Source organism: Canis aureus, chromosome 32 (assembly GCF_053574225.1).
Source record: "Canis aureus isolate CA01 chromosome 32, VMU_Caureus_v.1.0, whole genome shotgun sequence".
Taxonomy (NCBI): Eukaryota; Metazoa; Chordata; class Mammalia; order Carnivora; family Canidae; genus Canis; species Canis aureus.
Genome location: NC_135642.1, coordinates 10,415,112 through 10,439,900, shown reverse-complemented (window position 1 = coordinate 10,439,900; position 24,789 = coordinate 10,415,112). Strand labels below are relative to the sequence as shown.

Sequence of the window (24,789 nt, the reverse complement as noted above, 5' to 3'; positions counted from 1 at the left end):
ATGTACAAGGAATTCAATGCCTAATCCCCAACTGATGTTGGCATCAGTAATGAGATGATGTCTACTAGTATAGTGGCAGTGACAATAGAGAACACAGGTTTGAGGGACATGCCACAAATAGAACTGTAAAAAAATGTGAATTAATGGTGGAAAGTAAGAGAAAATGAGAAACTGATGATGACCAGGTTTGTAGCTGAGACTACTGCACACACAGTGCTGTCACTACCCATCAAGAGAGAGAAGAGATAAAAAGGTTTGAAGAATGGAGGTATATCAGTTTGGCCCTTACTGAATTTGAGGTGCCGGCAAGAGATACACTTCAAGAAGCAGGATGCATGGTTTTAAAAATACAGGCTGTGTTACTGAGTGAATGACCTTGCATCAACAACTTAACCTCCTTAGGCCGGTTTCTGAATTTGTAAAATAAGCGTGCTGTGTGAATCTGTAAAAAGGGATTAGTATAGTCTCAATCCTAAAATGTCAGTGACCTCAACTTTATCAGCAATTTTAAGTACTTTGGTTTGCATCCTTTTTTCCTTAAAGTTTTGGAGTATTATCCTGTGTGCATTTCACCTTAAAAATTTAATAATAACTTTAATAAGAACCATTAACTAGCTAGGAGTTCACAAATTAATACATCTTGTTTTCTCTTAAATTTTAAGTGATAGTCAAACGCTGGTTTCCCTTACTGATGAAAGACCTATATTTAAGCTTCCTGGTCATTCCTGGGAAGAATATAAGCATTTTAAAAAGAATTGTAATATACTGCTGAAATTTCTTCTCCATGAATTTTTTTTCCCCTCATGAATTTGGAGAGGTTGGAGACATTCCTATAACAGGGACAAGGAGGGAGGAAAATGCAGAAGATGCAAAAGGGGTTTATGTTAGACAAGTAATACCCTTAAGATATTCTCTATCACATTTTAAAATGAAAAAAATCATTTAGATAAGTATCTTACAATTTTACAATGCAAAATTAAGAATTAACAGAAATGAAAATTAAACAGGTCTCCTTAAAGTTTTATCATCCAGAAAGATCTTATTGCAGTATTAAGAATTGTGGAGCTCTTCCTGTCCTGTCTTCCTGTCCTTTCCAAATTGCACCCAACCTATAAACCAATATAAATTATTTCTAGGTTAAAATGAAGTTTGAGGGAAAGAAAGGGGACACTAGCCTCATGGTGACCCGTGTGTCAGTAGCCCTGACACTAAATGCAACTCTGGTTCAAAGACCGGCTTTCTGAAGAGTTGACATACAAATGGCTCACTATTTGAAAAAAAGAGTCCAGAATCCAGGAGAAGACTCATTCTGAGAACATTGTTTTCTACTGCCTCAACAGAAACTATCACTGCTTTGGTGAAAAAGAATCCCTCAGATTCAGAATCTTTAGGGAAATGCCATCCAATTGAGCCAAATGAACAATACCACAGGCTGGACAGCATGTATGTCTTCAGTACTTTCTATTGGATCAGCACAAACTGATCTATCTTGATGAAATGTTTAAGTACTATCACAATCTTATTCTTTCAATTTTAAGGATGCCTACAGGCCAGTTGCATAGTGCACCACAACTTAGTGAGGTAGATGAATAGTTCAACAAGAACTGAAACAAAAAGAATTAAGTTATTACTTATAAAATTTTCCAGTTTACAGAAAATTTCATTTTAACAGAAAAAGTAATTCTGTTAAGTACATCTGTAACCCTGATTACACACAATTGAAACACACAATTGTATTGTGACTAAAAAGTAAGACAATTTGGTTCGAATCCTGGTGCCTCTAATGTGATCTTGGGAATATTTTTTTAACCTCTTGAAGCCTAAATCTCTTTAGTAAAAAAGAAAAAAAAAAAAAAAGAAAAAGAAAAAAAGGATCATTTAAAATACATTACATAACAAAAATAAAACCTGTTAGACAAAAGAAAACACCATTTCAACTATGATTTTGTTAGACTTTTATTATGAATATATTTTTTTGAGCCATCATTTCAAAGGATCTCTATAAAACTGCAAATCTTAAAGCAGTTAATTTTAAGAGTCAACAAGTTTTATTAAGACCAATGTTTTTTTTCTTTCAGGACCACTGTGAGCATGGACCACTATGATGGCCAAGCAGAAACCCTAGTTTTCAATTTCTCTAATGTAAAAACTATTTTACTTACTTGTGGATATTAACTTGATTGTGAAGAATGTAAAGCAAATTTCTGAAAATCTGTAAATAAACACGAGACTACATTTCATAATTCATGGCAAACAGTTAATTCTTGATTCTTCAAGTAAATATAACTGTAATATAGTAATCCAAAAGTTACTCTGGTGTTGAAATAAGCTATTATTTTTGAGTACTGTCCCCTTATTAATTTATCATCTAGATTATTATTTTTGTATATTACAAATGCAACTCTGAAACCGAGTAGGACACACAAAAAATCAGTAGTAGTCTTGGGCTAAAAATTTCCCACATATCATTCAAGGATTATCATTTAATCCAGATTTAGCAGTAACACGTTCTCAAACCAATAAATATAACGTGTATATTTATTGTATGTACCTATTTATAGGTACCAGACCATAATAAATCTGGATACAGTTAAGGATGAATAAATGTCAATAAAATGAACTATATACATGAATTTTCAGTTAAAAATATACCTTAAAAAATGACCAAAATAGTCCATTTCTACTGCTTTCTCCTTAAGTAATTATTCTCTTATGTGACAGTTACCCTCTAGAAGAGTAAGAAAAAGTCCTTTCATATTTAATGATAGGTTTAATCAGGTAATTAAAAACAAATTCTTATGATATCATCTGATATGTCCAATTACACGGGTATGATGTAACAAAAACAGTTACAAACTTATATATGCATATTTACATTATATATCCAAACTATCAAGCTAATCAACTATATCTAAGGAGATACATCATGACATGAGTTAAACAATTTTTCATTGCTTATTAGAAAGAATGCAGTCAGGCTTTTAATGGAATATACAAGTGAGGCACTTCTGAGGTCAAGAAAAAAAAGCAAATGACACTACATACTTGCAATGTTCACAAAAATCTCTGTGTATCTTTAATACAAAGGTTTTTCAACTAGATTATTCTTGAAAAGTTTCAAAACTAGCAACTTATGCAATTTAAGGAGCTTTCAGGAACAATGGCTAACATCAGTGTATCAAAGCATATGAAAGTTTTATAACCACCTGGCTGCTAGGCAAACAGTACCTTAATACCTTAAAGCCCTTCTTTTGTTGTTGTTGTGGATTTTTTTTTTTTTTGGTGGGGGGGGGAGGTTATATAAATCATCTCAGGTTGTGATTGCTTAATGTTTTGACTCATTCCAAACACCTTATGGTACTATTATTATCATGGTTTATAGGCCAATTTTTTTTAAGTGCAACAACAATGCAAGTTTCTAGTGCTTTCCCTTCTACTGAGATATGTGGTCCTGGAACTCAAATTAAGAATGAGAATATTTGGTGAAGAATCTGTTTTCTAGGTAACTAAAGTTTTCAAAGTTTTATATGTCGAAATATGTTACACTTGCTTAAGGTATCTTTGGGCTAAAATTAAAAACCCAATCTTCCCGCATATTCCAAACAGTAATACCCGAAACCTAAATTTCAACAAAAGAAACATCCTCTAAATTGCCCATCTGGAAGAAAGTACGTTTTCTGTACTTTGTAGCTTTGTATGTATGTTAGAAAACACCTCTGTGGTATTCAATTAAGGGGGGGGGGGCAGTGGGGAGAAAAAGAAAAGAAAAAGCAAGACTTACCCAAGGTATCAGATGGCACTATACACATGAATTGAAAGTGCATTTGTATTACTTCAAAAGTTCATTTTAGGCACTGCTGAATAACCAATGAAAATAGGTAGTTTCAAGTTTTCCCCTTTAAATTTTAACCCCTGTCCCAACATCATCCCAGAGACATACACACACTCTCTGAAGTTGTCATGATCAAATATAGGTGACGTTTATTTATTTTTTTTAAAAAAAACTCTCCCTGGCTGGTAATGGGAGGAAAATTAGAATACCATTTTGGTAATGGCTTTTGCAAGTTAAAAGAATTGGTTTTATAAATGCTTCGGCACATCCATTAAGTTTGATTGCCAGTTCTGAATATCAATAAATATTTTAAGACAGAATATGTAAGAAAAAAGTGCTTAAAATCTTTCAGTGACCAAAAGACACATTAGAGAAAAGGTTCATTTTACAGTTCCTTTGAGATATTTAACTCTTGCTTTGTTTGGAGGTGGCCACTACTTAAATAGCCCTTTTTATTGGTAGTAGTGATGAACCTGTCAGATCCTAATTGCCACCTTATGTCTCTGGTCTATGAATCATCCAGTAGGTGGTGCTGAAGTTCCATACCTCAGATTTCTTCAGAAGTCAAATGATTCCCCTGTCAAGGCAGGAGGAACATCATTTATGAATTATTAGTTCTGAACACAAGAAGCCTTCAGACCAAAGTCTTTGTTATGCCATCTAGACGATTTCGTTTTCAATATTTACTATAACTTAAGCTGGTTTAGCCATTTGTTTATGCTACCAGATTAAAAGCAAAGAGAAAGGTTTCAGAGGAAAAGCCAGTTGGCAGTGCCAAAACTGTCTGCAGAAGAAGAAAATATTCTTGAACAAACCTATACAAGTTTTAAGAATGAGGAATTTAAACTATCCTTTTTACACATTCTAATTCACTCAAGAGAACATTTTGACATAGGGATTCAGGTAACATTATATTATCAGTTAGTCTTCTAAACTGGTTTGGAATCTGAGTGTGTTAATTATAAAGATCCAAGGTGAAATAAAAAACATTTCATCACCATAGTTTTTAATGAAGAAACTTGTTTAAAATTGTAAAGGAAAAAAATGGGAATGGGATGGCAAAATCTTAGCAGCAAAGTGGTTAAACAAATTGAAAATATTAATGCACAAACATTAAAATATTAAAGCATATATGTTGCATATAAAATACAGTACAGAACCAGGAGTTGCACTATACTGATTAGTGCTTAACAGAAGAAATGATTAAATTTGTTCTTCCCAGAAGTATATACACAGTTCATTTCCACAGCATATTCCTATAAACCCAGCAAGTTATTTTCTTCAGTTATTCACACCTTGCTCAAACCTGAATTATGAACTCAGCACTTACAAATAAGAAAATTCATTCACAAGGAAAATCAATATTTCCATTTTACCAATAAAAAGTAATTTTGAAAGTTAACAGTCTATTCTAGGAAACCAAGTTTAGCTGAAAACTTCAGGGATGAAGATCATCTGATGTAGCAGTGTTCAATTATATAAACAGTAAAAATAAGTCTTAAAACTGCTGCTACAGTGTCATATTTTGGATTTAGTTCATCCAATTGATTTTTTAATACAAAACTAGAAATAACCTCTTCTTCATAACATCTATAGTTATCAATATATTTTTCTTCTTTTCAATGTGAAATAATACTTCAAGATGATCTATATACACAATGTTGTCAGTTCTAGCTGTCATATAAATATAAATGCTTTCTTAAAAAAAAGTATTTTACAGACAGTGTTATATACATTGTTCAGTTTGATCTGGGGCAAAAGAAGAAAGCTAACACAAGCTTAAATATGGTATGTAAAAAGAATGATACATAAATGACATTTTAAAACCTGCATAGAAATGAGCTTCAAATGGTAGTGTGATTTTAATCTTATCACTTCTGAAACTTCAAGCCATTAAAAAAAAGGCACACTTCTCAATTTTATCCCTCTAAGGGAATGTTCTTAAAGAACCTTTACTTGTTAGAGTTTTAATGTAACACTTACCAAAAACAAAAACAAAAACAAAAAACCAAAAAAACAACAACAAAACACCCAACCAGACAAATTGAACCCAACTACTTCAAACAATCTGTTGGAACATTTATCCAACTACTTTGTAAATAAAACATCCAGCAATACAATGCTCTGCAAAAGAAATAAAATTATATGTACAAGATATTTCATTCACAATGTTGGATTAAATACTTTCCTGGGATAGTTTAGTATTTATTTTAACATAAAATAATTTTGCTTTTGGCAAGTTTAAATAAAGTAAAATGCAACTGGGAAAAGTTATTGTTACATGAATAATATAAGCACTGAGAATGAAGCTAAAAGATGATTAACACAGCTGAACATATTCTAGTTTAGCAGAATGATAAATGGAGATCTCAGGAGAAAACTTTTACATGAACTATCCAGTTACATTTTTTGCTTTGTAAAACATTTGTAAATGCAATATGATTTTTTTTGAAGGAGGAAAATCTGAAAGAAAACAACTTGCTGGTTGAATACCACAAAAAACAAAACAACAACCCCAAAACCTCACTTTTTTCTATGTTTACTCAGTCTTTTTATATAAAAATAAGTGTTACATTCCCATCAGAACATTAGACAATTACATCTGTGCTTAAAAAAAAAAAAAAATTGGTCACTCAAGGCTATTAGAATATTTTTAAAGGTTTTAGATTACCAGAATGTATTGAGATAGAACTCAATATAAACTGTAGCCAAAGGGAAATAAGGATGAAAATATCAAATCATTCACATGGAATAAAAACGTTATTAACTAGATGAGTAAAATATTCAAAATATAATGGAATGTGACAGTAGATATATGTACATCTACTCCAGAACTAGGAAGGGGAAGAAAAGTTTAATATGTGATAATTCGTACCTTATATTTAGTTAAATATAAACATTTGTTATTTATACATAAAACCGCTTTCAAAAAACAACTAATAAATGATTTAGTTGTACTTGTTTTACTTCTTACAATTCCCAAGTGTTAACTTTTCTTAGACTGAAATCAACTGTCCCCTAGTGCACTTTTAGTTCATGTCTTAATGAATTCAAACCTTTAAAAGTCCCATCACCTAATGCATAAATATACAAAAATGCCAAAAATTAATCCCTTTTAGTTGGATATTTTATGCTCACTTTTTATAACCAATAATCAGAAACTGTTTCCTTTTGCAAATACTCTTTACAACCTGTAACAAAACATGCCATGCACTGAAGGGAAAAAGTTAGGCATGGCTAGCATCTGTGAAATGCCAAGAACTAACAAGTTCTGCTTCCTCCACGTGTGGCCCCAATGATACCAGGCAAGATTTCATATTGCTTGCCAAAAGCTTCCACAAATCCAAGTTATCTAATTCCTGGAAACAAAGATTTTAAGCTCATTTTGGCACTGGATCCTTTCATCCAGCAGCTTTATGTTTCCCGCCACAGCACCCACACGCCTCACCACAACGATGGCACATTCTCAAAGGGACATAGCAGCACATACATGGTACAATGAAAGACAAAGCTACTAGGGCTAACCATCGTAAGCAGAACTTGTCATCACTAGTGTCACATGAACAGGGATCAGAAAAATCTCCCTCTGAGTCTGACATACAATGATATAACATGCTCTCTGCACAGAGCATGCAACTAACTTGATATATGCATCTTTTAATAGGGTCTGGAGCATCCTGACATTTTCCCCTGCCATTTTCTTCATGATTAAACCTTTCCTGGCAGTATACGCAGCGGGAACGTTCACCATCTTCTTTTCTTCGTTTTGACTTCTTAAATTTTAACGAGGAAGGCTGTGTCTTAAATACCACAGAGTCTTTGAGTGAACTTAACTTAGTCTCATCCCCACAAGAGTACAGATAGTCTGATTTTTTACTGTCTGGTTTTGAAAATTGAATATTGGAATCAGTATCATCTCTCTCTAAGTCATTTTTCCACATGTCAGGATGTCTGTAGTCTGCATAACGACGTATTAAGATATCTCGAGGGTTTATTCTGACAATCTCATCCTCATCTTGAAAGCTGACATGTCGGATTGATTTCAAAGGGACCTTAAAAGGAAAGAAATGAAATTGGCAATAAGAATGGTGAAGGTTAATTTTACCTGTCAATTTGGAGGGGCTGCAGTGCCAAATATTTGATCAAACATTATTCTGGATGTTTAAGTGAAGATGTTTCTTGGATGAGATTAATCTTTAAATTCATGGATTGTGAATGAAGATTATTATCTTCCACTACATAAGCAGACTTTGTCAATTAGTTGAAGGCCTTAACAGTATAAAGGCTGACCACTCCCCCAAGCCAAGTCAGAATTCTGTTAGCAGACTGCCTTTGGATGGGACTGCAACTCTTCCTCAAGTCTCAGGCCCGAGAGCCCACCTGCATATTTTGCATATGTACTTCTATTATTTCATGAGCCAATTCCTTAAGATAAATCTCTGTGTATATATACACACAACTAGTTGATTCTGTTTCTCTGAAGAACCCTGATTCATTATAGATTCTAGTACCAAGAATTGGAGTGTTGCTGTTAACAAGGACCTAAAAATATAGAAATGCCTTTGGAGCTGGGTAATGGGTAGAGGCTAAAAGAGTTTTGGGGTGCATGTTACAAAACAGCCTGAGGAGACTGTTGGTAAAATATGGACATTAAATGTGCTTCTGGTGAAGGCTTAGATGAAATGACACTGGAGGAAAGGTGATACAATAAATTGGTAAAGAATGTGGATGAATTATATGCTAGTGTTCTGTGGAAGACAGAATTTGTGAGTGATGGACTTGGATATCTGGCAGAGATTTCTAAGCAAAGTGTTGAAGGCACCCGGTTTCTCCTTGTGGCTAATACTAAAATGTGAGAGGAAAGGGATAAAGTGAAGTAGAAATTTTTAAGCAAAAAGCAGATCTTAAAGAGTTGGAAGTCTACGGATAGTGCAAAAATTGAGAAAGCACGTTCTGGAGAGAATTCCAAAGGTGTGGCTGACCAATCATATAATAAAAAGATTACGATGTGATTCCTGAATCTAATCAACCATCTCAGCGACAATGCTGCCACATGGGATTACAGGGAACAGGTAGGATGAAATGAAGAACAGCTTTTGCACTTCTAGGATTTACAGGACTGGCAAATAGAGCTATCTGACTGAAAACATGTGCTATCCTTTAAGAATAGGAAAGAATGATCCCAAAGGTGAGGCTCTCTCACTTCCACAGGGCAGGGTCAATTCTCAGCTTCAGTGGATCAGAAACCTGAAACCTTGGGTATGAAGCTATATTACCCACTGTTGAGGGTTTGGGATCACCACTCTGCTGGGCCCACAGGACAAAGCATTGAGCCAAAGCCAAAGAGGATTATTTTCAAGGTTTTAGACTTGCTTAGGACTCATGACTGCTTTCTTCTTTCCAAGATTTCTTCCTTTTCAAAAGGGAGTATCTATTCTGTCTTTCCCATCATATTTTGAAATGCTGTCTTGCTTTACAGGTTCCCAGGTAGAGAGGAATCACATCTTAAGTCTCATCCACATTTGAGTTAAGATAAGATCCAGGACTTAGAATTGATACTAGAATGGGTTAAGACTTTAAAGGCTGTTGTGAGGGGATGAACCTGAGAAACCAGAGGGTGGGATGTTATGGGCTGAACTGTGTACTCCCTAAACCCCAGTACTTCAGAACGTGACTACATTTGAATACAAGGCCTTTAAAAGGTAACTACATATAAATAAAGTCTTTACAATGGGTCTTAATCCAATTTGACTGGTATCCTCTCAAGGAAATCTGGGGGCACCAGGGTGGCTCAGTCATGTAAGTATCCGACTCTTATTTTCAGCTCAGGTCATGATCTTAGAGTTGTGAGATCGAGCCCTGTGTGGAGCTTCACACTCAGCCAAGAGTCTGCTGGAAATTCTCTTCCTCTCCCTCTAACCCTCCCCCTGCTCACAAGTGCTCACGCTCTTCCACTCTCTAAAATAAATAAATAAATCTTTAAAAAGAAGCGGGAGTGGGGTGCAGCCCGGGTGGCTCAGCGGTTTAATGCCACCTTCAGCCCAGGGCGTGATCCTGGAGACCCAGGACTGAGTCCCTCGTCAGGCTCCCTGCATGGAGCCTGCTTCTCCCTCTGTCTGTGTCTGTGTCTCTGCCTCTCTCTCTCTGCCTCTCATGAATAAATAAAATCTTTAAAAAAAAGAAAAAGAAAGGTTGGGGGAGGAAAGAAAGAGAAATTTGGACATACAGAGAGAGGCACCAGAAATTTGGGTACACAAAAGAAAGACCATGTGAGGATAGAGCCAAAAAGTAGACATTTACAAGCCAGGAAGAGAAGCCTCAGAAGAAACCAAAGATGCCAACATCTTAATTTTGGACTTTCAATTTTCAGAATTGTGAGAAAATAATTTTTTTGTTTAAGCCACTCTGTCTGGTATTTTGTTATGATAGCCCTTGCAAACTAATATATAGACATACACGTATACAGCTTGGCTATATGAATCTCTGAAAATGACTTAAAACACACTATACTCACTTGTTCTCATTTCCTCCCTTTCTGCCTTCTCCCACCCCCTTTCTGAGTAGACTGTCTTCCTGAGGCCAGGGAGCAAATTAATCTTTTTGGGGATAAATCAAATGGAATCTAAGTCAAAATGACCTTTCCCTTTAGTTTATACAAGTGGGCTTCTTGTAGTCACATTTGTATTTCCTAGTCCCAGTCCCTGGACACAGTGACTGGCCTACAGGATAGCACCTGATCCAGGTTGAGACAAACTTCCATTCTCAAGATATTTGGAAGTGGGGCTAAAAAACACCTTTAGATCTGGGCTAAAGGTGGAATGATGGATACAGTCTATTCAATTAACAATATATAATTCCTATTGGCTTTATCCAGTGATAAATACACAGTGGCAATTCCCAGGTTCAAACCAGAAATTTAAATGAAATTTAACTAATAATGTTTATAAACATGCATGTAGCAAATCTATACATGAAAAAAAAGTTTTCTAGTATAATTCAGCCACATGGAAAATAGAAGGACTAAAAAAACTTCACTTGTATGCTAATTATATTCCATATCAGAAGATAAAACTAAGATCACTTACCCTATTTTGGGACTTTAGGCTTCCACATTCCTTGGATATTTGCCGTTGTACATATTCTATACTTCTGTCCTGAATGTCTAGGCCTGGATGACTGAACATTATCTAAAATATAAACAATTTCTACTTCAGTGACAAGAGAATGTATTTATTTTTAATAAAACTATATACAGTGTGTATTCCACAACTTCCTAGCCTATTAGTAGAGAAGTTTTTCAAAATAGTTTTAATAAAAATCATTTGAATCACTCCATTTATTATTTAAAGTCGGGTCATCTGTTACACATTTAAACTTTAATTTTGAAAGTAACATGAACTTCTGGTTTCTGATTCTGCATGTAAGGAACTTAGTAATGCTACTCTGTCCTAACAAGTAAAAGATCCAAATAGAAAAAATTTCACCAACTGTTCTCAGATCTGTAAGAGAGAGGAGTACACAGCACAAACCACTGCTTCCAAGACTGGAGAAAGACAGGAAAATAAAGGGAATCACAGCTCACTAGAGCAGATTCATGAGCAGAAACTGCAGCAGAAACCAGTGCTAAGGTAGGAAAACCTGAACTGTAATTGATGAGTTGCCGGAGCTCAAGGTATATAACTCAGGGTCAAAAACTCTAGGTGGACCCAGTCATGGTGAAGCTCTCAAACTTCTGAGTTACTGCCAAGAGCTCAACCAGGTTCTTGGGAGTAAATATCAGAAAAATCCCTGCCTGCTTTCCAGAAGGGGGAGGGGGATAAGGAACCATTTTTGAACTGTGCTAGAATACTCTGGGTATTATTGTTTGTTTGTTTTACAAGGTCTGCCCTCAGAAGAAACTAGTTAATCAGAGCCTGACCTACTAGAATATTATCAGACCCTACAGGACCTAGGAGAAGAGAAATAGCCAACTCTAGTCAACTCTAACCACCTGACCCAACTAAAAAGTTAGAAAAAAATGTGAAATACTTCTGGAGTTCACAGTCTAAAAGCAAAGGCTCATTCTAAAAGACTAGTCCTAATCACAGGACTACAGAATGCTTCCCCTCCCCAGCCATACCTCACTACCACATACTAACGCCCTATTTATAGCAGTTCCTTTTACCCAGTACATCATGTCTAGCTATTAAAAAAACTGTAAAACATACTGAAATGCAAAAACACAATTTGAAGAGAAAAAACAAGCATCAGAACCAGACATGGCAAGGATGCTGGAATTAACAGACTAAGATTTCAAAACAACTATGATTAATATGCTAAAGGTTCTAATGAATAGATAGCATGCAAGAACAAATGAGGAATATAAGGAAAGAGAGTAAATTCTAATAAGGAACCAAAAAATGCTAGAGACGACAAACACTAAGAGAAACGAAGAATGCCTTAGCTGAACTAGACTGGACATTACTGAGGAAAGAATGGGAGTTATTTAAAATAGTAATGACTGAGAATTTACCTAAATTAATGTCAGACACCAAGCCACAGACACAGGAAACTCAAAGAACACCAAGCAGGATAAATGCAAAAAAAAAAAACCCCAACCAACCAACCAACCAAACCAAAAAAAACAAAAACAAACAAACAAAAAAAACACACTATACCTAAGCATTTCATTTTCAAACTAGAAAAAATCCTGAAAAATGACCAAAAAAAAAAAAAAAAAAAAAAAAAGACCTTACTTATAAAGGAATAATTACATCTGACTTCTCCTCAGAAACCATATAAGAAGGAAATGGAGTGAAATATATAAAGTTGGTGAAAGAAAAAAATCTGCCAACCTAGAATTCTGTGCCCTGACAAAACAAACAAACTTAAAAGGAGATATAGACTTTCTCAGGCAAATAAAAACTGAAGAAATTTGTTGCCAATAGGTCTGCCTTATAAGAAATATTATGAAGTTGTTTAGAGAGAAAGAAAATAATACAGATCAGAAACTCAGACTTTCATAAGAGTAAAGGAATATTAAAGAAAGAATAAAATAATTTTCACAATAAAATTTTATTTTTTCTTATTCTTAATTGAGCTAACAGAATAGCTTATTCAAAAATAATAACGTATTCAATCATATATGATAATGTATACATATGTATGTATATATATAAAGTGAAATAAATAACAGCAATGATATAAGAGATGGGAAGAAGGGATTAGGATTATTTTGTTATTATAAAGTAATCCCAAAGCTTGTAAAGTGGTTTAGTGTTCTTTGAAAATGAACACAGATAAGTTTAATATCTTACATACTGCAAACCACAAGGCAACCACACAAAAAAGGTAAAAACAAATATAATTTACATGCTAAAAAAAGGAGAAACTGAAACCATATAAAATGTTGACTTAAACCACTAAAGACAGAAAATAAGTGAAAGGCAAAAATAGAAACAGAGGACAAAGGTGACAAATAGAAAACTGTAAAAAAAAAAAAAAAAAGTATTAATTCCACTGTTTCAATAATCACTTTGTTAATGTCCTATAGGTACCAGTTAAAAAATAGAGACTATCAGAGGGAATAAAAAAAGCTAAGACCCAATTACAAAAAAATACTGTAAGTATAAAGACACACATAGAGTAAAAGTAAATGAATGGAGAATACTACACTATACTAACATTAATCAAAAGGAAGCAAATTTAATTCATTTCAGACAAAGCAGACTTCAAAGCAAGGAAAGCTATCGGTCAAAAAAAAGGAGCATTATATAATGTTATGAGATTAATTTTCTAAGAAGACCTAGAAATCCTTAATGGTACATGCTTAAGAACAGAGCATTAAATTACACAAGGCAAAACTTGATAGAACTGCAAGGAGAAATAAATGTACCTATTACCACAGCTGGAGTCTTCAATGCTCCTCTATCGGAAATGGAAAGACCCAAAAGGCATAAAAGCAGTAAGGATCTAGCTGAACCCAACACCATCAATCAAGTGAATATTAAGTGAAACCTATAGACTACTTAGCAGCAGTATTTTCTCAAGCTCACATAAACATTAACCAAGAGACCACATTCTGGGCTATAAAACAGACTTTAATAAAATTTAAATGAATAGAAATTATACAATGTTCACTCTTAGACCACAAAGGAATTAAATCAGAAACCAGGGCAGCCCGGGTGGCTCAGCGGTTTAGTGCCGCCTTCCGCCTAGGGCCTGATCCTGGAGACCCGGGATCAAGTCCCACGTCAGGCTCCCTGTATGAAGCCTGCCTCTCCCTCTGCCTGTGTCTCTGCCTCTCTCTGTGTGTCTCTCATGAATAAATAAATAAATATCTTTAAAAATAGATAAACAAACAAATAAATAAAATAAACCAGAAACCAGCAACAGAAGGGTAAGTGAAAATTCCCCAAATATGTGGAGATTAAACAAAATAACAAATTTCCAAATAGCAAGTAGATCAAAGAAGAAATCAAGAGAAATTAAGAAGTATTTCGAACTAAATGGAAATGAAAATTGTGGGATGGAGTGAAGGAAGTGCTTAAGACGGAAATTTATAGCATCAGCTATGTATATACATATTAGAAAAGAAAAAGCTATAAACAATAATCTAAGTTCCACCTTAGAAAAAACAGAAAAAGAAGATCAAATCCAAAGCTAGAGTTTCTAGCTAATTCAATAAGAGGAAATAAAAAGCATATAGATTGAAAAGGAAGAAATAAAACTGTCCTTGTTCACAGATGACATAATCATCTATGTGGAAAATCTGAAAGAATTGATAAAATAACTCCAAGAACAGCAATTATAGCAAAGTTGCAGGATACAAGATTTATATAAAAAAGCCAATCACTTTCCTATATACGAACAATAAATACACAGTTTGACATTAAAAACATGATACTATTAAAAAATAAAAAAATAAAAACATGATACTATTATTCACAGTAGCACTCCCCAAAATGAAATACTTAGGTATACATCTAACAAAATATGTATATAACATCTGTATGAGGAAATCTATAAAATGATAATGAACAAAATAAAAGAAAATCAATGCAGAGATATCTCATGTTCACGGATTGGAAGACTCAATATTATCAAGATGTCAGTTCTTCCCAAATTGGCCTATAGATTAAATGCAATCCCAATTAAAACCCTAGCAAGTTATTTTGTGGATATTGACAAACTGATTCTGAAGTTTACAGAAAGGGGTAAAAGACCCAGAATAGCCAACATAACACTGAAGGAGAATTAAAGCTGGAGGACTGACGTTACCTTACTTCCAGGCTGAAGTAATCAAGACAGTGTGGTACAGGCAAAAGAACAAATAGATCAGTGGAACAGAAAGATAACCCTGGTTATGGCAATGACTTTTCGGATACAACACAAAAGGCACAATCCATGAAAGAAAGAACTGATAAGCAGAACTTCATTAAAATTAAGTCTATGTGCTCTGCAAAATACAATGTCAAAATAAGAAGAAGACAAACCATGGACTGGGAGAAAATATTTGTAAAAGATATCTAATAAAGGAATGTTATCCAAAATATACAAAGAATTCTTAAAAAACAATAAATAAACTACCAACTCAATTTAAAAAATGGGCTAAATATCTCAACAGGCACTTCACCAAGAAGATACACAAATGGAAAGTAAAGAAATGAAAAGATGCTACATACCTTAAGTCATCAGGGAAATACAAATTAAAACAATGAGATTTCACTACACAACTAGTAGAATGGCCAATATTCAGAACACTGACAACACCAAATGCTGGGGAGGATGTGGAGAAACAGAACCCTTACTGACTGACTGCTGGTAGGAATTCCAAATGTTACAGCTACTTTGGAAGACAATTTGGTAATTTCTTGTAACACTAAACATATTTTCCCCATATGATCCAACAATTGCACTCCTTGATATTTATCCAAAAGATTCAAAACCTTATGTCCACCCAAAAATCTGTACACCAATGTTTATAGCAGCTCATATTTGATTGCTAAAACTTGGAAGCAACCAAAATGTCCTTCAGTAGGTGATAGATAAAGTGTGGTATACCCAGACAATAGAATATTATTCAGTATTTAAAAAAAAAAAAAGACGTGGAAGCATTTTACATGCATATTACTAAGGGAAAAAAACAATCTGAAAAGGCGATATACTTTATGATTCCAACAATATGGCTTTCTGATACAGGCAAACTATAAAGGTAATAAAAGGGTAAGTGGTTGCCAGGAATTGTGTTTTTGTGGGGTAGAGAAGAGGTGAATAGGTGGGACACAGAATTTTTAGGGCCATAATGATACCATAATGATGGATATACGTCATGTATTTGTTTGAATCCACAGAATACAAAACACTAAAAGTGAACTCAAATGTAAATTATGGACTGTGGGTGATTATGATGTGTCAAGGTAGGTTCAACAATTTTAACTTTCCACTGGAGATACTTTTCACTTTGGCACTATATATTTACATACACACTCATGTATGTTTGCATTTATGTGGATCTTTGAAAATTTAGTGCTTCCTTACACTTGTTACATTATAGATACGTTTCTGTTTGGTACATAGAGCTTTACCTTATTTCTTCTTAATATTCCATTGAATGAATGACTTAATTTATGTAACTAGTCTGATTAATATAGTCTTTCCCCAGCTTTTGCTGTTATAAACACAGCTGAACAATATCTTTATACAATAACTTTTAATACACATGTTCAAATATATTTGCATCACAAATTCCTAAAAGTAAAATTGTTGGATTAAAAAGTTTGTATACTTTAATTCAAAAATGAATTTAAATGGATATATCCAACTTGAACCACCTACTTAGTAGTGTCTTAAACAAAAAAGAAGTTTAATAAAAAGTTGAAAAAAATAAAAAAATAAAAAATAAAAATAAATAAAAATAGTTAAGGATTCAAAGAGGTTATTTCATTCCCAGCCTTGTTTCTTACTGTTTTATAATTTTACTTTCATTAGCACTTTAATCACATAGTAGGACCATAAAGAGAACAGAAGCAATCTAATTTTAAGCATGAGGTAGGACTAGAGGATTAATGTAGGATGAAGTAGTTTCTGGATTATGGTGTTTACTCTCTCTAACCTGTCTTTATTATGCATTCTCCAATGTCTACCTTCTTCTATCTAGTGGGAAAAATTATGAGCTACTATTTCCCAGTTTTCCTTTTAGTTTCAATATATTCAACTCTATTTGATATCCTAAAAAATATATAGTACTAGGCATTATGGGAAGCATGATGTAGAAAAAATGGTTCTTAACCTTACTGACATAAACTTATGTAATTATAACTTAAGGTGGAATATGTAAGAATTCAGGAATTAATGGGAAGAAATCACTGGATTCAATAGTCTGGGATGGTGTCATGAAGAAAATGGGACCTGAAGTAAACACAGAATGAAGTAAGTATTTGGGCAGATTTAAAAAAAAAAGGATCTAAAACATGCAACTTGATATATGAAGATGCAGCACAGCTTATCAGTGGGGGAAGTAATTCAATAAATAGTATGAGGACAATTAATTATCTATATGGAAAAAAATAAAACTGGTTCCCTACCACAGAAGAGGAATTAATTTGAAGTGGGTTACATAAAACTTTAAAACTTTTAGAAGAGGGAGAAAATCTTTGAGATAAAAATAGGGAGAAATTTGTAGAAACAGCATCAGGAAAAGAAGGGTAAATCAGTTGCATTAAAATTTAGAATTCATCAAAAACACCTTTAAAGAGAGTGAAAAACTACCATTAACTAAGAGATATTGCCTATATATAAAACTCAAAATGGGGAAATATCAATGAAAATTTTATTACTTGGATTGCTTGGGAACAAGGTCATATAGAACACTACATAATGAAAATCATTTTATAAAGGAAAAATCATCTATAATTTTGCAAATGCTCAATAAATATCTTAGTTATAGAACACATGAATCCTATATGCTAATTTGTCTAATTTGTCCAGAGTCTTCTGTACACATCAATGTCAAAAGCCCATTCTTATACACCTGAAGAAACTCTTGCATATGAATAGTTGGAACAAGAAAGTTTGTACTAGCAGTATGTTTAATAACAACAAAAATATGGAAATTACTGAAATATCCACTGGCCAAAGAAGAAGAAATAAGTGGTGAAGATACCAAGAAAAGCACAGGAATGCAAAGCAAACAAAATCCAAGGTAATGGTTACCTCTAGAATGAAGGCAAGGGGATAGGACTGGGGGTGCTCCTCTCTTTGTTTGCTGGTTTCTACATATATTGTTTTCTATGTATTAAATATGTCATAAATTTTCTATCAGAAGCTCACTGATACATGTGCCTTTATTTGTCCACAATGAAATGACCTTCAGGAACTTGAAAGTAAGCAAAATCGAGTAAAAGAGACATAATGACTTCTAGGCCTATTAGACCTAACTAATATCTGACTGAGAGCATTAGCATTTTGAAAGAATGTACCTATCCATCAAAAGGATTTAAATAGCCCATGGAAGCACAGAAAATGAGTCAAAGACAAACACAATGCCTACCTAAGCATAACTTGAGGAAAAGCTAGTGTTTTTTTCAGCTAATGTTAGGTAACAATTCTCCATAGGTCTCATTTCTGCACATCTAATGAGGAAAGATGCCTCTGTTTCAGACTATCTATGCAAAGATGGGTATAAAGCGAAACCAATGAAAGATAGTGTCTTTCCTGTTTTCAGTTAGGTTTGTTTAATATCCAATATGACTATGACACTGTGTCTTCCCTGGCAGAAATCAGGCAAACCTTACTATCCTTTATAAAAGACTTTGGGTTCCCTAAGCCCAGGGTTCCAATGCTGCAATGCAAACCAGAGTGTGCAACATCCACCCTGAGCAGCTTAGCACCATCCCTGTGGGACTTGGAAGTTCAGGGGACCAACACAAACATGAACCTCATGCTACTTCATTGTGCTATACAGTAATAATGTCCTTTGTCTCTCATCTACCAGTCTTGTCTTCTGTCAGCATCCATACAATTGGCAGGTTAACCTGTTAGCCAGGATAAAATCTCAGACTGTTCATATTTCTTGACAGTAAGGAAGGAGTCTAGTCCTTTTGGCAAAATTGTTCTTCTGTTGTAGAGAAGAAGGCTCCATCAAGCTACCCAGTCAAAGGCAATTAAACATTCAAAGCACATAAGTACTCTGCTGAGCATATAAGCATGAAGCTAGATTTGGGCAATGATCTACATCTCATAAAGACCTACTTTATGTAGACAATGTACTAAACAAGTTACCTCTAGTTCTACAATCCACAGGATGGCTTAAATTTTACATTCTAATTTTTACATATCGTTTTCTTAAATTTAATTATTTTAATCCATGAAAGATGACTCCAGTCTTAACATCCTGACAAAATATGCTTTTTTTTTTTTTTTTTTTTTTTTTTTTTATGATAGTCACAGAGAGAGAGAGAGAGAGAGAGAGAGGCAGAGGGAGAAGCAGGCTCCATGCACCGGGAGCCCGATGTGGGATTCGATCCCGGGTCTCCAGGATCGCGCCCTGGGCCAAAGGCAGGCGCCAAACCGCTGTGCCACCCAGGGATCCCTAAAATATGGTTTCTGACCTTCAAATTTAAGGACACGTTCTGTTGTACTATGGGAAATTCACCATGTGAGGCCTATTGGGTGACATCCAAATGGAGAAATTATGCCACTATAACAGGGCTGTGCCAAATACAAGTGTGTATTATTCCTGTTAAGAAATTTCTGTAATTACTTATTAAATTCATAGGTAATATCTACCATAGCTTTAAAGGAGAATACGTGCTATATTCTAATTCCTAATAAACTGAGTTTGCTTATTTTAACATCAGCAAATGTGTGTAATTAAATGTCTAGTTCTACAAACTCATAAAACGTAACTCTTGTTTCTCTATGTCACATCAATCTTGGAGATAAGGAAAATATTGTAAAAAGCCTGGAATTTAGACCCAGAAACCATGTTCAAAATCCCTATGCTAAGAGCTTCCTGCCAAATGTTGTTTATTTCCCGGTTTGCAGTTTTCTAGCATTATTTTGTACTTTTCTTCATGTTGACCACAGACTTCAACCACTCCCACCACTATCATTTCCATTTTGGGAGAAGGGCTCAGTTTCTTCCCTTCAGTCAAAAGAGTAGCTTAAAGTTTATAGGTAGCCAAAAAGGTAGGTCAAATAATTCCCAGGGTCTGGGATCATAAATATTAGTCTATTATAACTTTGTGTTACATTCACAACGGTTTTTTTTTTTTTTTTAAGATTTTATTTATTTATTCATGCGAGACACAGAGAGAGCGAGGCAAAGACACAGACAGAGGGAGAAGTGGCTCCCTACATGGAGTCTGATGCGGGACTTGCCTGGGATCATGCCCTAAACTGAAAGCAGACACTCAACCACTCAGCCACCCAGGGGTCCGTACATTCACCAAGTTTTTTCTCACTGCTCAAACTATAGGAATCACTTGTCTAGTTCAGGATGTACATATATCCACTCTCTCCTCCACTGGTAAGTTTCTTCTGCCCATCACTCAAGATACTAGAACATATTTTGTATTTAAAAGTGTCAAACTGGGTATCTCTAATCTTAAATATCTTATTTCCTAGGATGTCTAGAGGGTGCTGATCAAATATAACTCCAGATGGATTATTTTGATTCCAAAATCCCTGGAACAGTGTAAGTGAACTATTTTCAGCCTCTATTTTTGCTATTATTTTTTCTCAAAGTAAGACAGGTTTAAAATTACTTTCTTCCTTCTTGTACCAATATTTTAATGTTTTTCTTAAATTTCTTATAATATTTCATAGTAAACTTAGAAAAAAACATGCACAAACTATAGACAATTTCTGTCCCCCAAATGAGGCAGTTTGCCATAGCAGTTGTTGTGAAGATCAATATGAGTTATATAGTGCTTTAAACAGTACTCAGCATATACTAGGGACCAGCTATGATAAGAATTAATAGGCCATACTTATCAGACTTAATGAAATATAAAGCTGCTTGTTTGCCATAAAACGAAATATTTTAATCTGTGCTAGAATACAAAAGGAGGAAAAAGGATGAAGGTAGAAACATTTAACATTTGTAAATAATCTCAGAATTCTAATAATTCAGTAAGTATTAATCTAGTGACTTTGTTAAGGTATTTAACGATCCTATGCATGAATTTCTTCAGTGATAAAAACTAAAGATACTGGCTCTGCTAAAATGAAATACTGGAATCAAGAGCAATTAGTGAAGTACCAAAAGACTATAAAAATCTCTTAAATAGTCTTCTTGATTTCCTAAGACAATTACAAAAGTCAGATAAAATTATTAAACATGAAAACACATATAACACTTTAACAACTAATCTGCAAATAATTAAATATGAGAAGGAAAGTCATCTTCCAAAGTAAAACCAGGATGATTCTCAGAAATCTGAGTGTTGCTTTCAGTAAAGTTTTTTTATGTATGCAAAACATCAGGAAAAAATACTAACAGGTCTAAAAAAAAAGAAGTAATAGGTTTCATTATGCCACTTCTACTATGATATTAGAGGGGGAAAAAATGTAAAGAGTATCACTATAATTGCAGTTGTACTTTCTGGGGGAACAGAGACCCATGTTTGACAGAACAAATTAAGACAATCAAACACTATCAAAGAAACAAGAGTCTTATCTTCTGAGAAGGAAGAAAAACCCTAGCAATAGATGATATTTGATAAATGGCCAACATGAACATGAAAGGAGCTATAAAATCTGAAGTCGGTGGGGAAAGTAAAATTTCAGTTAAGTAAACAATTAAAAACTATCTGATAAAAAAAAACCTATCTGATCACAAGAAATGTTTAAGATCCATCTTTTACCACCATGAGATAATCATGGCAGTTTATTTAATCATGATACTAGTCATTGAGAATATAAAAGCCTACATGTCGTAACATACAACCTCTGAATATTAGGCAAATCATCCACTGTGCTCTCTGACAGGACTGAGAAGTGGGAGTGGTTTCAGAGGTACCTCTCCCAGTCTTCTCCATCTCAGATAATGGCAACATCACTCATTCAACTGCTTAGACCTCAAACTCAGAAGGCATCCTGGACTGTAATCTTTCTTCAAGACTTTTTTGGTTTTTCCTCCAGAATTTACTCCTTATGTAATCATTTCTCATCATTTCTGTCTAGTCCAAATCACCAAAATCTTTTACCTGGATAAAAACAATAGTCTTCAAAATTGGTATTAATTCCACTTGTGACCATATCCTAACTGTCTATTCTCCACACAGAAACCATAATGTTTTAAAAATGCAAAGTAAGACATTTACTGGAGGTTTAAAAACCTTCCAACTGCTTTTCATTGAAACTAGAAAATGAGTCCAATTCTTCCCAATAGTCTGTCCTATCCAAACCTTATCAAATTCTCTCTTAACTTGTAGTAATATACTACACCTTTACTCACTAAACTGCAGCTCTATCAGCCTGTTTCTCTGAAATACCAAGCTGCTGCTTGGATAACCCGTCCCTCATCCCTGGATTTTCATATGGCTATTATGTTCGTTTTGATATTATTCATATCTCCATATAAAAAGCTCCCCAGAGGATTTTCCCTATCATTTTATTGATCTGTAGAAGTCCCCCTTTATATTCATACTATTCTACTTCCCATTACTTTGTTTCATAGCACTATCACTATCAGAAATATTATTGGTTTAACTTATTTACTGCCTGTCTCCCTTACCAGCATTTCTATCTTTCATGAGGCTAGGGCTCATACCTTTCTTGTTGACAGCTATTCTCAGGGCTTAAAATAGGGCCCAGCACATAGTAAGTGCTCTGACATTTACCACATGCATATATCTCAAATACATATCAATGCATCAATCAGTGATCTGCTTTAGCCCCTAAAATAATACTATGGGAGTAAGTTTTATTATTACTGATATTTACATATGAGGAAACAGGAAGATGGAGAGCATTAGTTTTGTAATTGTAAGTAAATTAAAAGGACGAGATTTAAAACTAGATCTGCCTGCATCTGAAGCCCAAGATCTTACCCACTGTTGGAGACATTTCTGTCCAGGGAATAACTTTTCCCCAATGCCTAGTTTGGGTCTATTAAGCAAACAGACCTTATGCAAAATGGAAAAATAACAAGTTTAGGCAGGAAATATAAAACTCACGGCTTAAATTTACACAAGACAAAAAGAAACATCTCCTTGCTCAAAGGTTGCCATGATTCGCCTTGCCACTCTGCCCATCAGCTGTAATTAGGATTAAACCAGGATTTGGCACTTGACCCAAAGGCAAACCATATACTTGTAAGATAGCCTAGAATAAGAATGGCAATGTTGGATGGAGTGTGCATCATTTTATCTCTTCTTTACCTAATTGGCCCATCTTGCAACCTTGGAATGGACAGCCATACAGAATTTATAAATAAACTTGCCCTAAGTTGAGCCAATCACTTCCTTCTTATAAGAATATGGAATTAGTTTGGGACTATAGGGATCTAGGCTGGAATGTCAGTCATGTCAACTAAAGAGCTGAGCCTGACACTCTGATAGTCATAATACATTACTAATCAATGAAGCAACGAAGAACCTAGGCCACAGAGAAAAAGAAGAGAAGGGATATGTAAAGAGAAACAGAGAAAAATGGCCATGCTGAGTTTATATGAATAAGATAGAGGGCAAGGGTGGGAGTAGGGAGAGAAGCTAATGCCTAGCATCTCAATAGCTCTAGCTGTTATTTATTCTAAAATGAATTCTGAGGAATGCCACTGAGTCACTAAAATAAAGTCCATTTCCTTAAGCTACTTTGTTTTTTTTTTGTTTTGTTTTGTTTTTTTAAGATTTACTTATTTATTCATGAGAGACGCACAGGGAGAGAGAGAGAGGCGCAGAGACACAGGCAAAGAGAGAAGCAGGCTCCATGAAGGGAGCCCAACGTGGGACTTGATCCTGGGTCTCCTGGACCACGCCATGGGACAAAGGTGGCACTAAACCGCTGGGCCACCCGGGCTGCCCTCCTTAAGCTACTTTGAATGGATATGTTATTTGTAAAACCAAATGATCCTAAATGCTGAATGATAGGACCAGGAATAAACAGAGTCCAAACATCATTTGCTTCCAAGGTGATGCTGTTAGCATTTATTCATTGTCTCATTCAATAACCAGAGGCTCACTTCATTCAGAAACTTCTGGGTTTCTCGCCGGGACACCTGCACCCCGATGTTTCTAGCAGCAATGGCCACGATAGCCAAACTGTGGAAGGAGCCTCGGTGTCCAACGAAAGATGAATGGATAAAGAAGATGTGGTTTATGTATACAATGGAATATTACTCAGCTATTAGAAATGACAAATACCCACCATTTGCTTCAACGTGGATGGAACTGGAGGGTATTATGCTGAGTGAAGTAAGTCAGTCGGAGAAGGACAAACATTATATGTTCTCATTCATTTGGGGAATATAAATAATAGTGGAAGGGAGAAGAAATGTGTGGGAAATATCAGAAAGGGAGACAGAACGTAAAGACTGCTAACTCTGGGAAACGAACTAGGGGTGGTAGAAGGGGAGGAGGGCGGGGGGTGGGAGTGAATGGGTGACGGGCACTGGGTGTTATTCTGTATGTTAGTAAATTGAACACCAATAAAAAATAAAAAAAAAATTAAAAAAAAAGAAACTTCTGGGTTTCTAAAGTTATCAGGGAACAAATAAAAAGTACAAACAGAAAAATAATAAAGTCAGGAAATGATAAGTGTTATGAAGAAAAATAAAGGAGAATAGGGATATAGAAATAGAAAAGTTGCTATTTTATTTAGAGTGCCCAGGAAAGGCTTCACAGAAGAAGTGACCTTAAATCAGGAGCAAACTCGGTGAAGATCTAGGGGAAAAGTGTTCCAGATAGATGGAAGAGCAAATGCAAAGTAAATTTCTTCCCTAACAAGCTGCATGTTTGAGATCGCTCAAGTTA

The 24,789-nt window shown here is 34.7% G+C and overlaps 1 protein-coding gene across 3 annotated transcripts in view; it reads right to left on the bottom strand.

Annotated features, from left to right (window-relative positions):
- Window positions 1–1,938: 1,938 nt before the first annotated feature.
- Window positions 1,939–24,789, bottom strand: part of SPRED1 (sprouty related EVH1 domain containing 1) — a 120,906-nt gene continuing 98,055 nt past the window's right edge. For 2 of the 3 annotated variants that reach the window (XM_077880561.1, XM_077880562.1), the window contains exons 6-7: window positions 10,918–11,019; window positions 1,939–7,884 (exon numbers count right to left, since the gene is read on the bottom strand). In XM_077880561.1, coding sequence (XP_077736687.1) covers window positions 7,234–7,884; window positions 10,918–11,019 — 753 coding nt within the window. In that variant the 3' untranslated portion in view covers window positions 1,939–7,233. The remainder of the gene's footprint in view (window positions 7,885–10,917; window positions 11,020–24,789) is intronic. The other variant, XM_077880564.1, reaches the window with a different exon arrangement.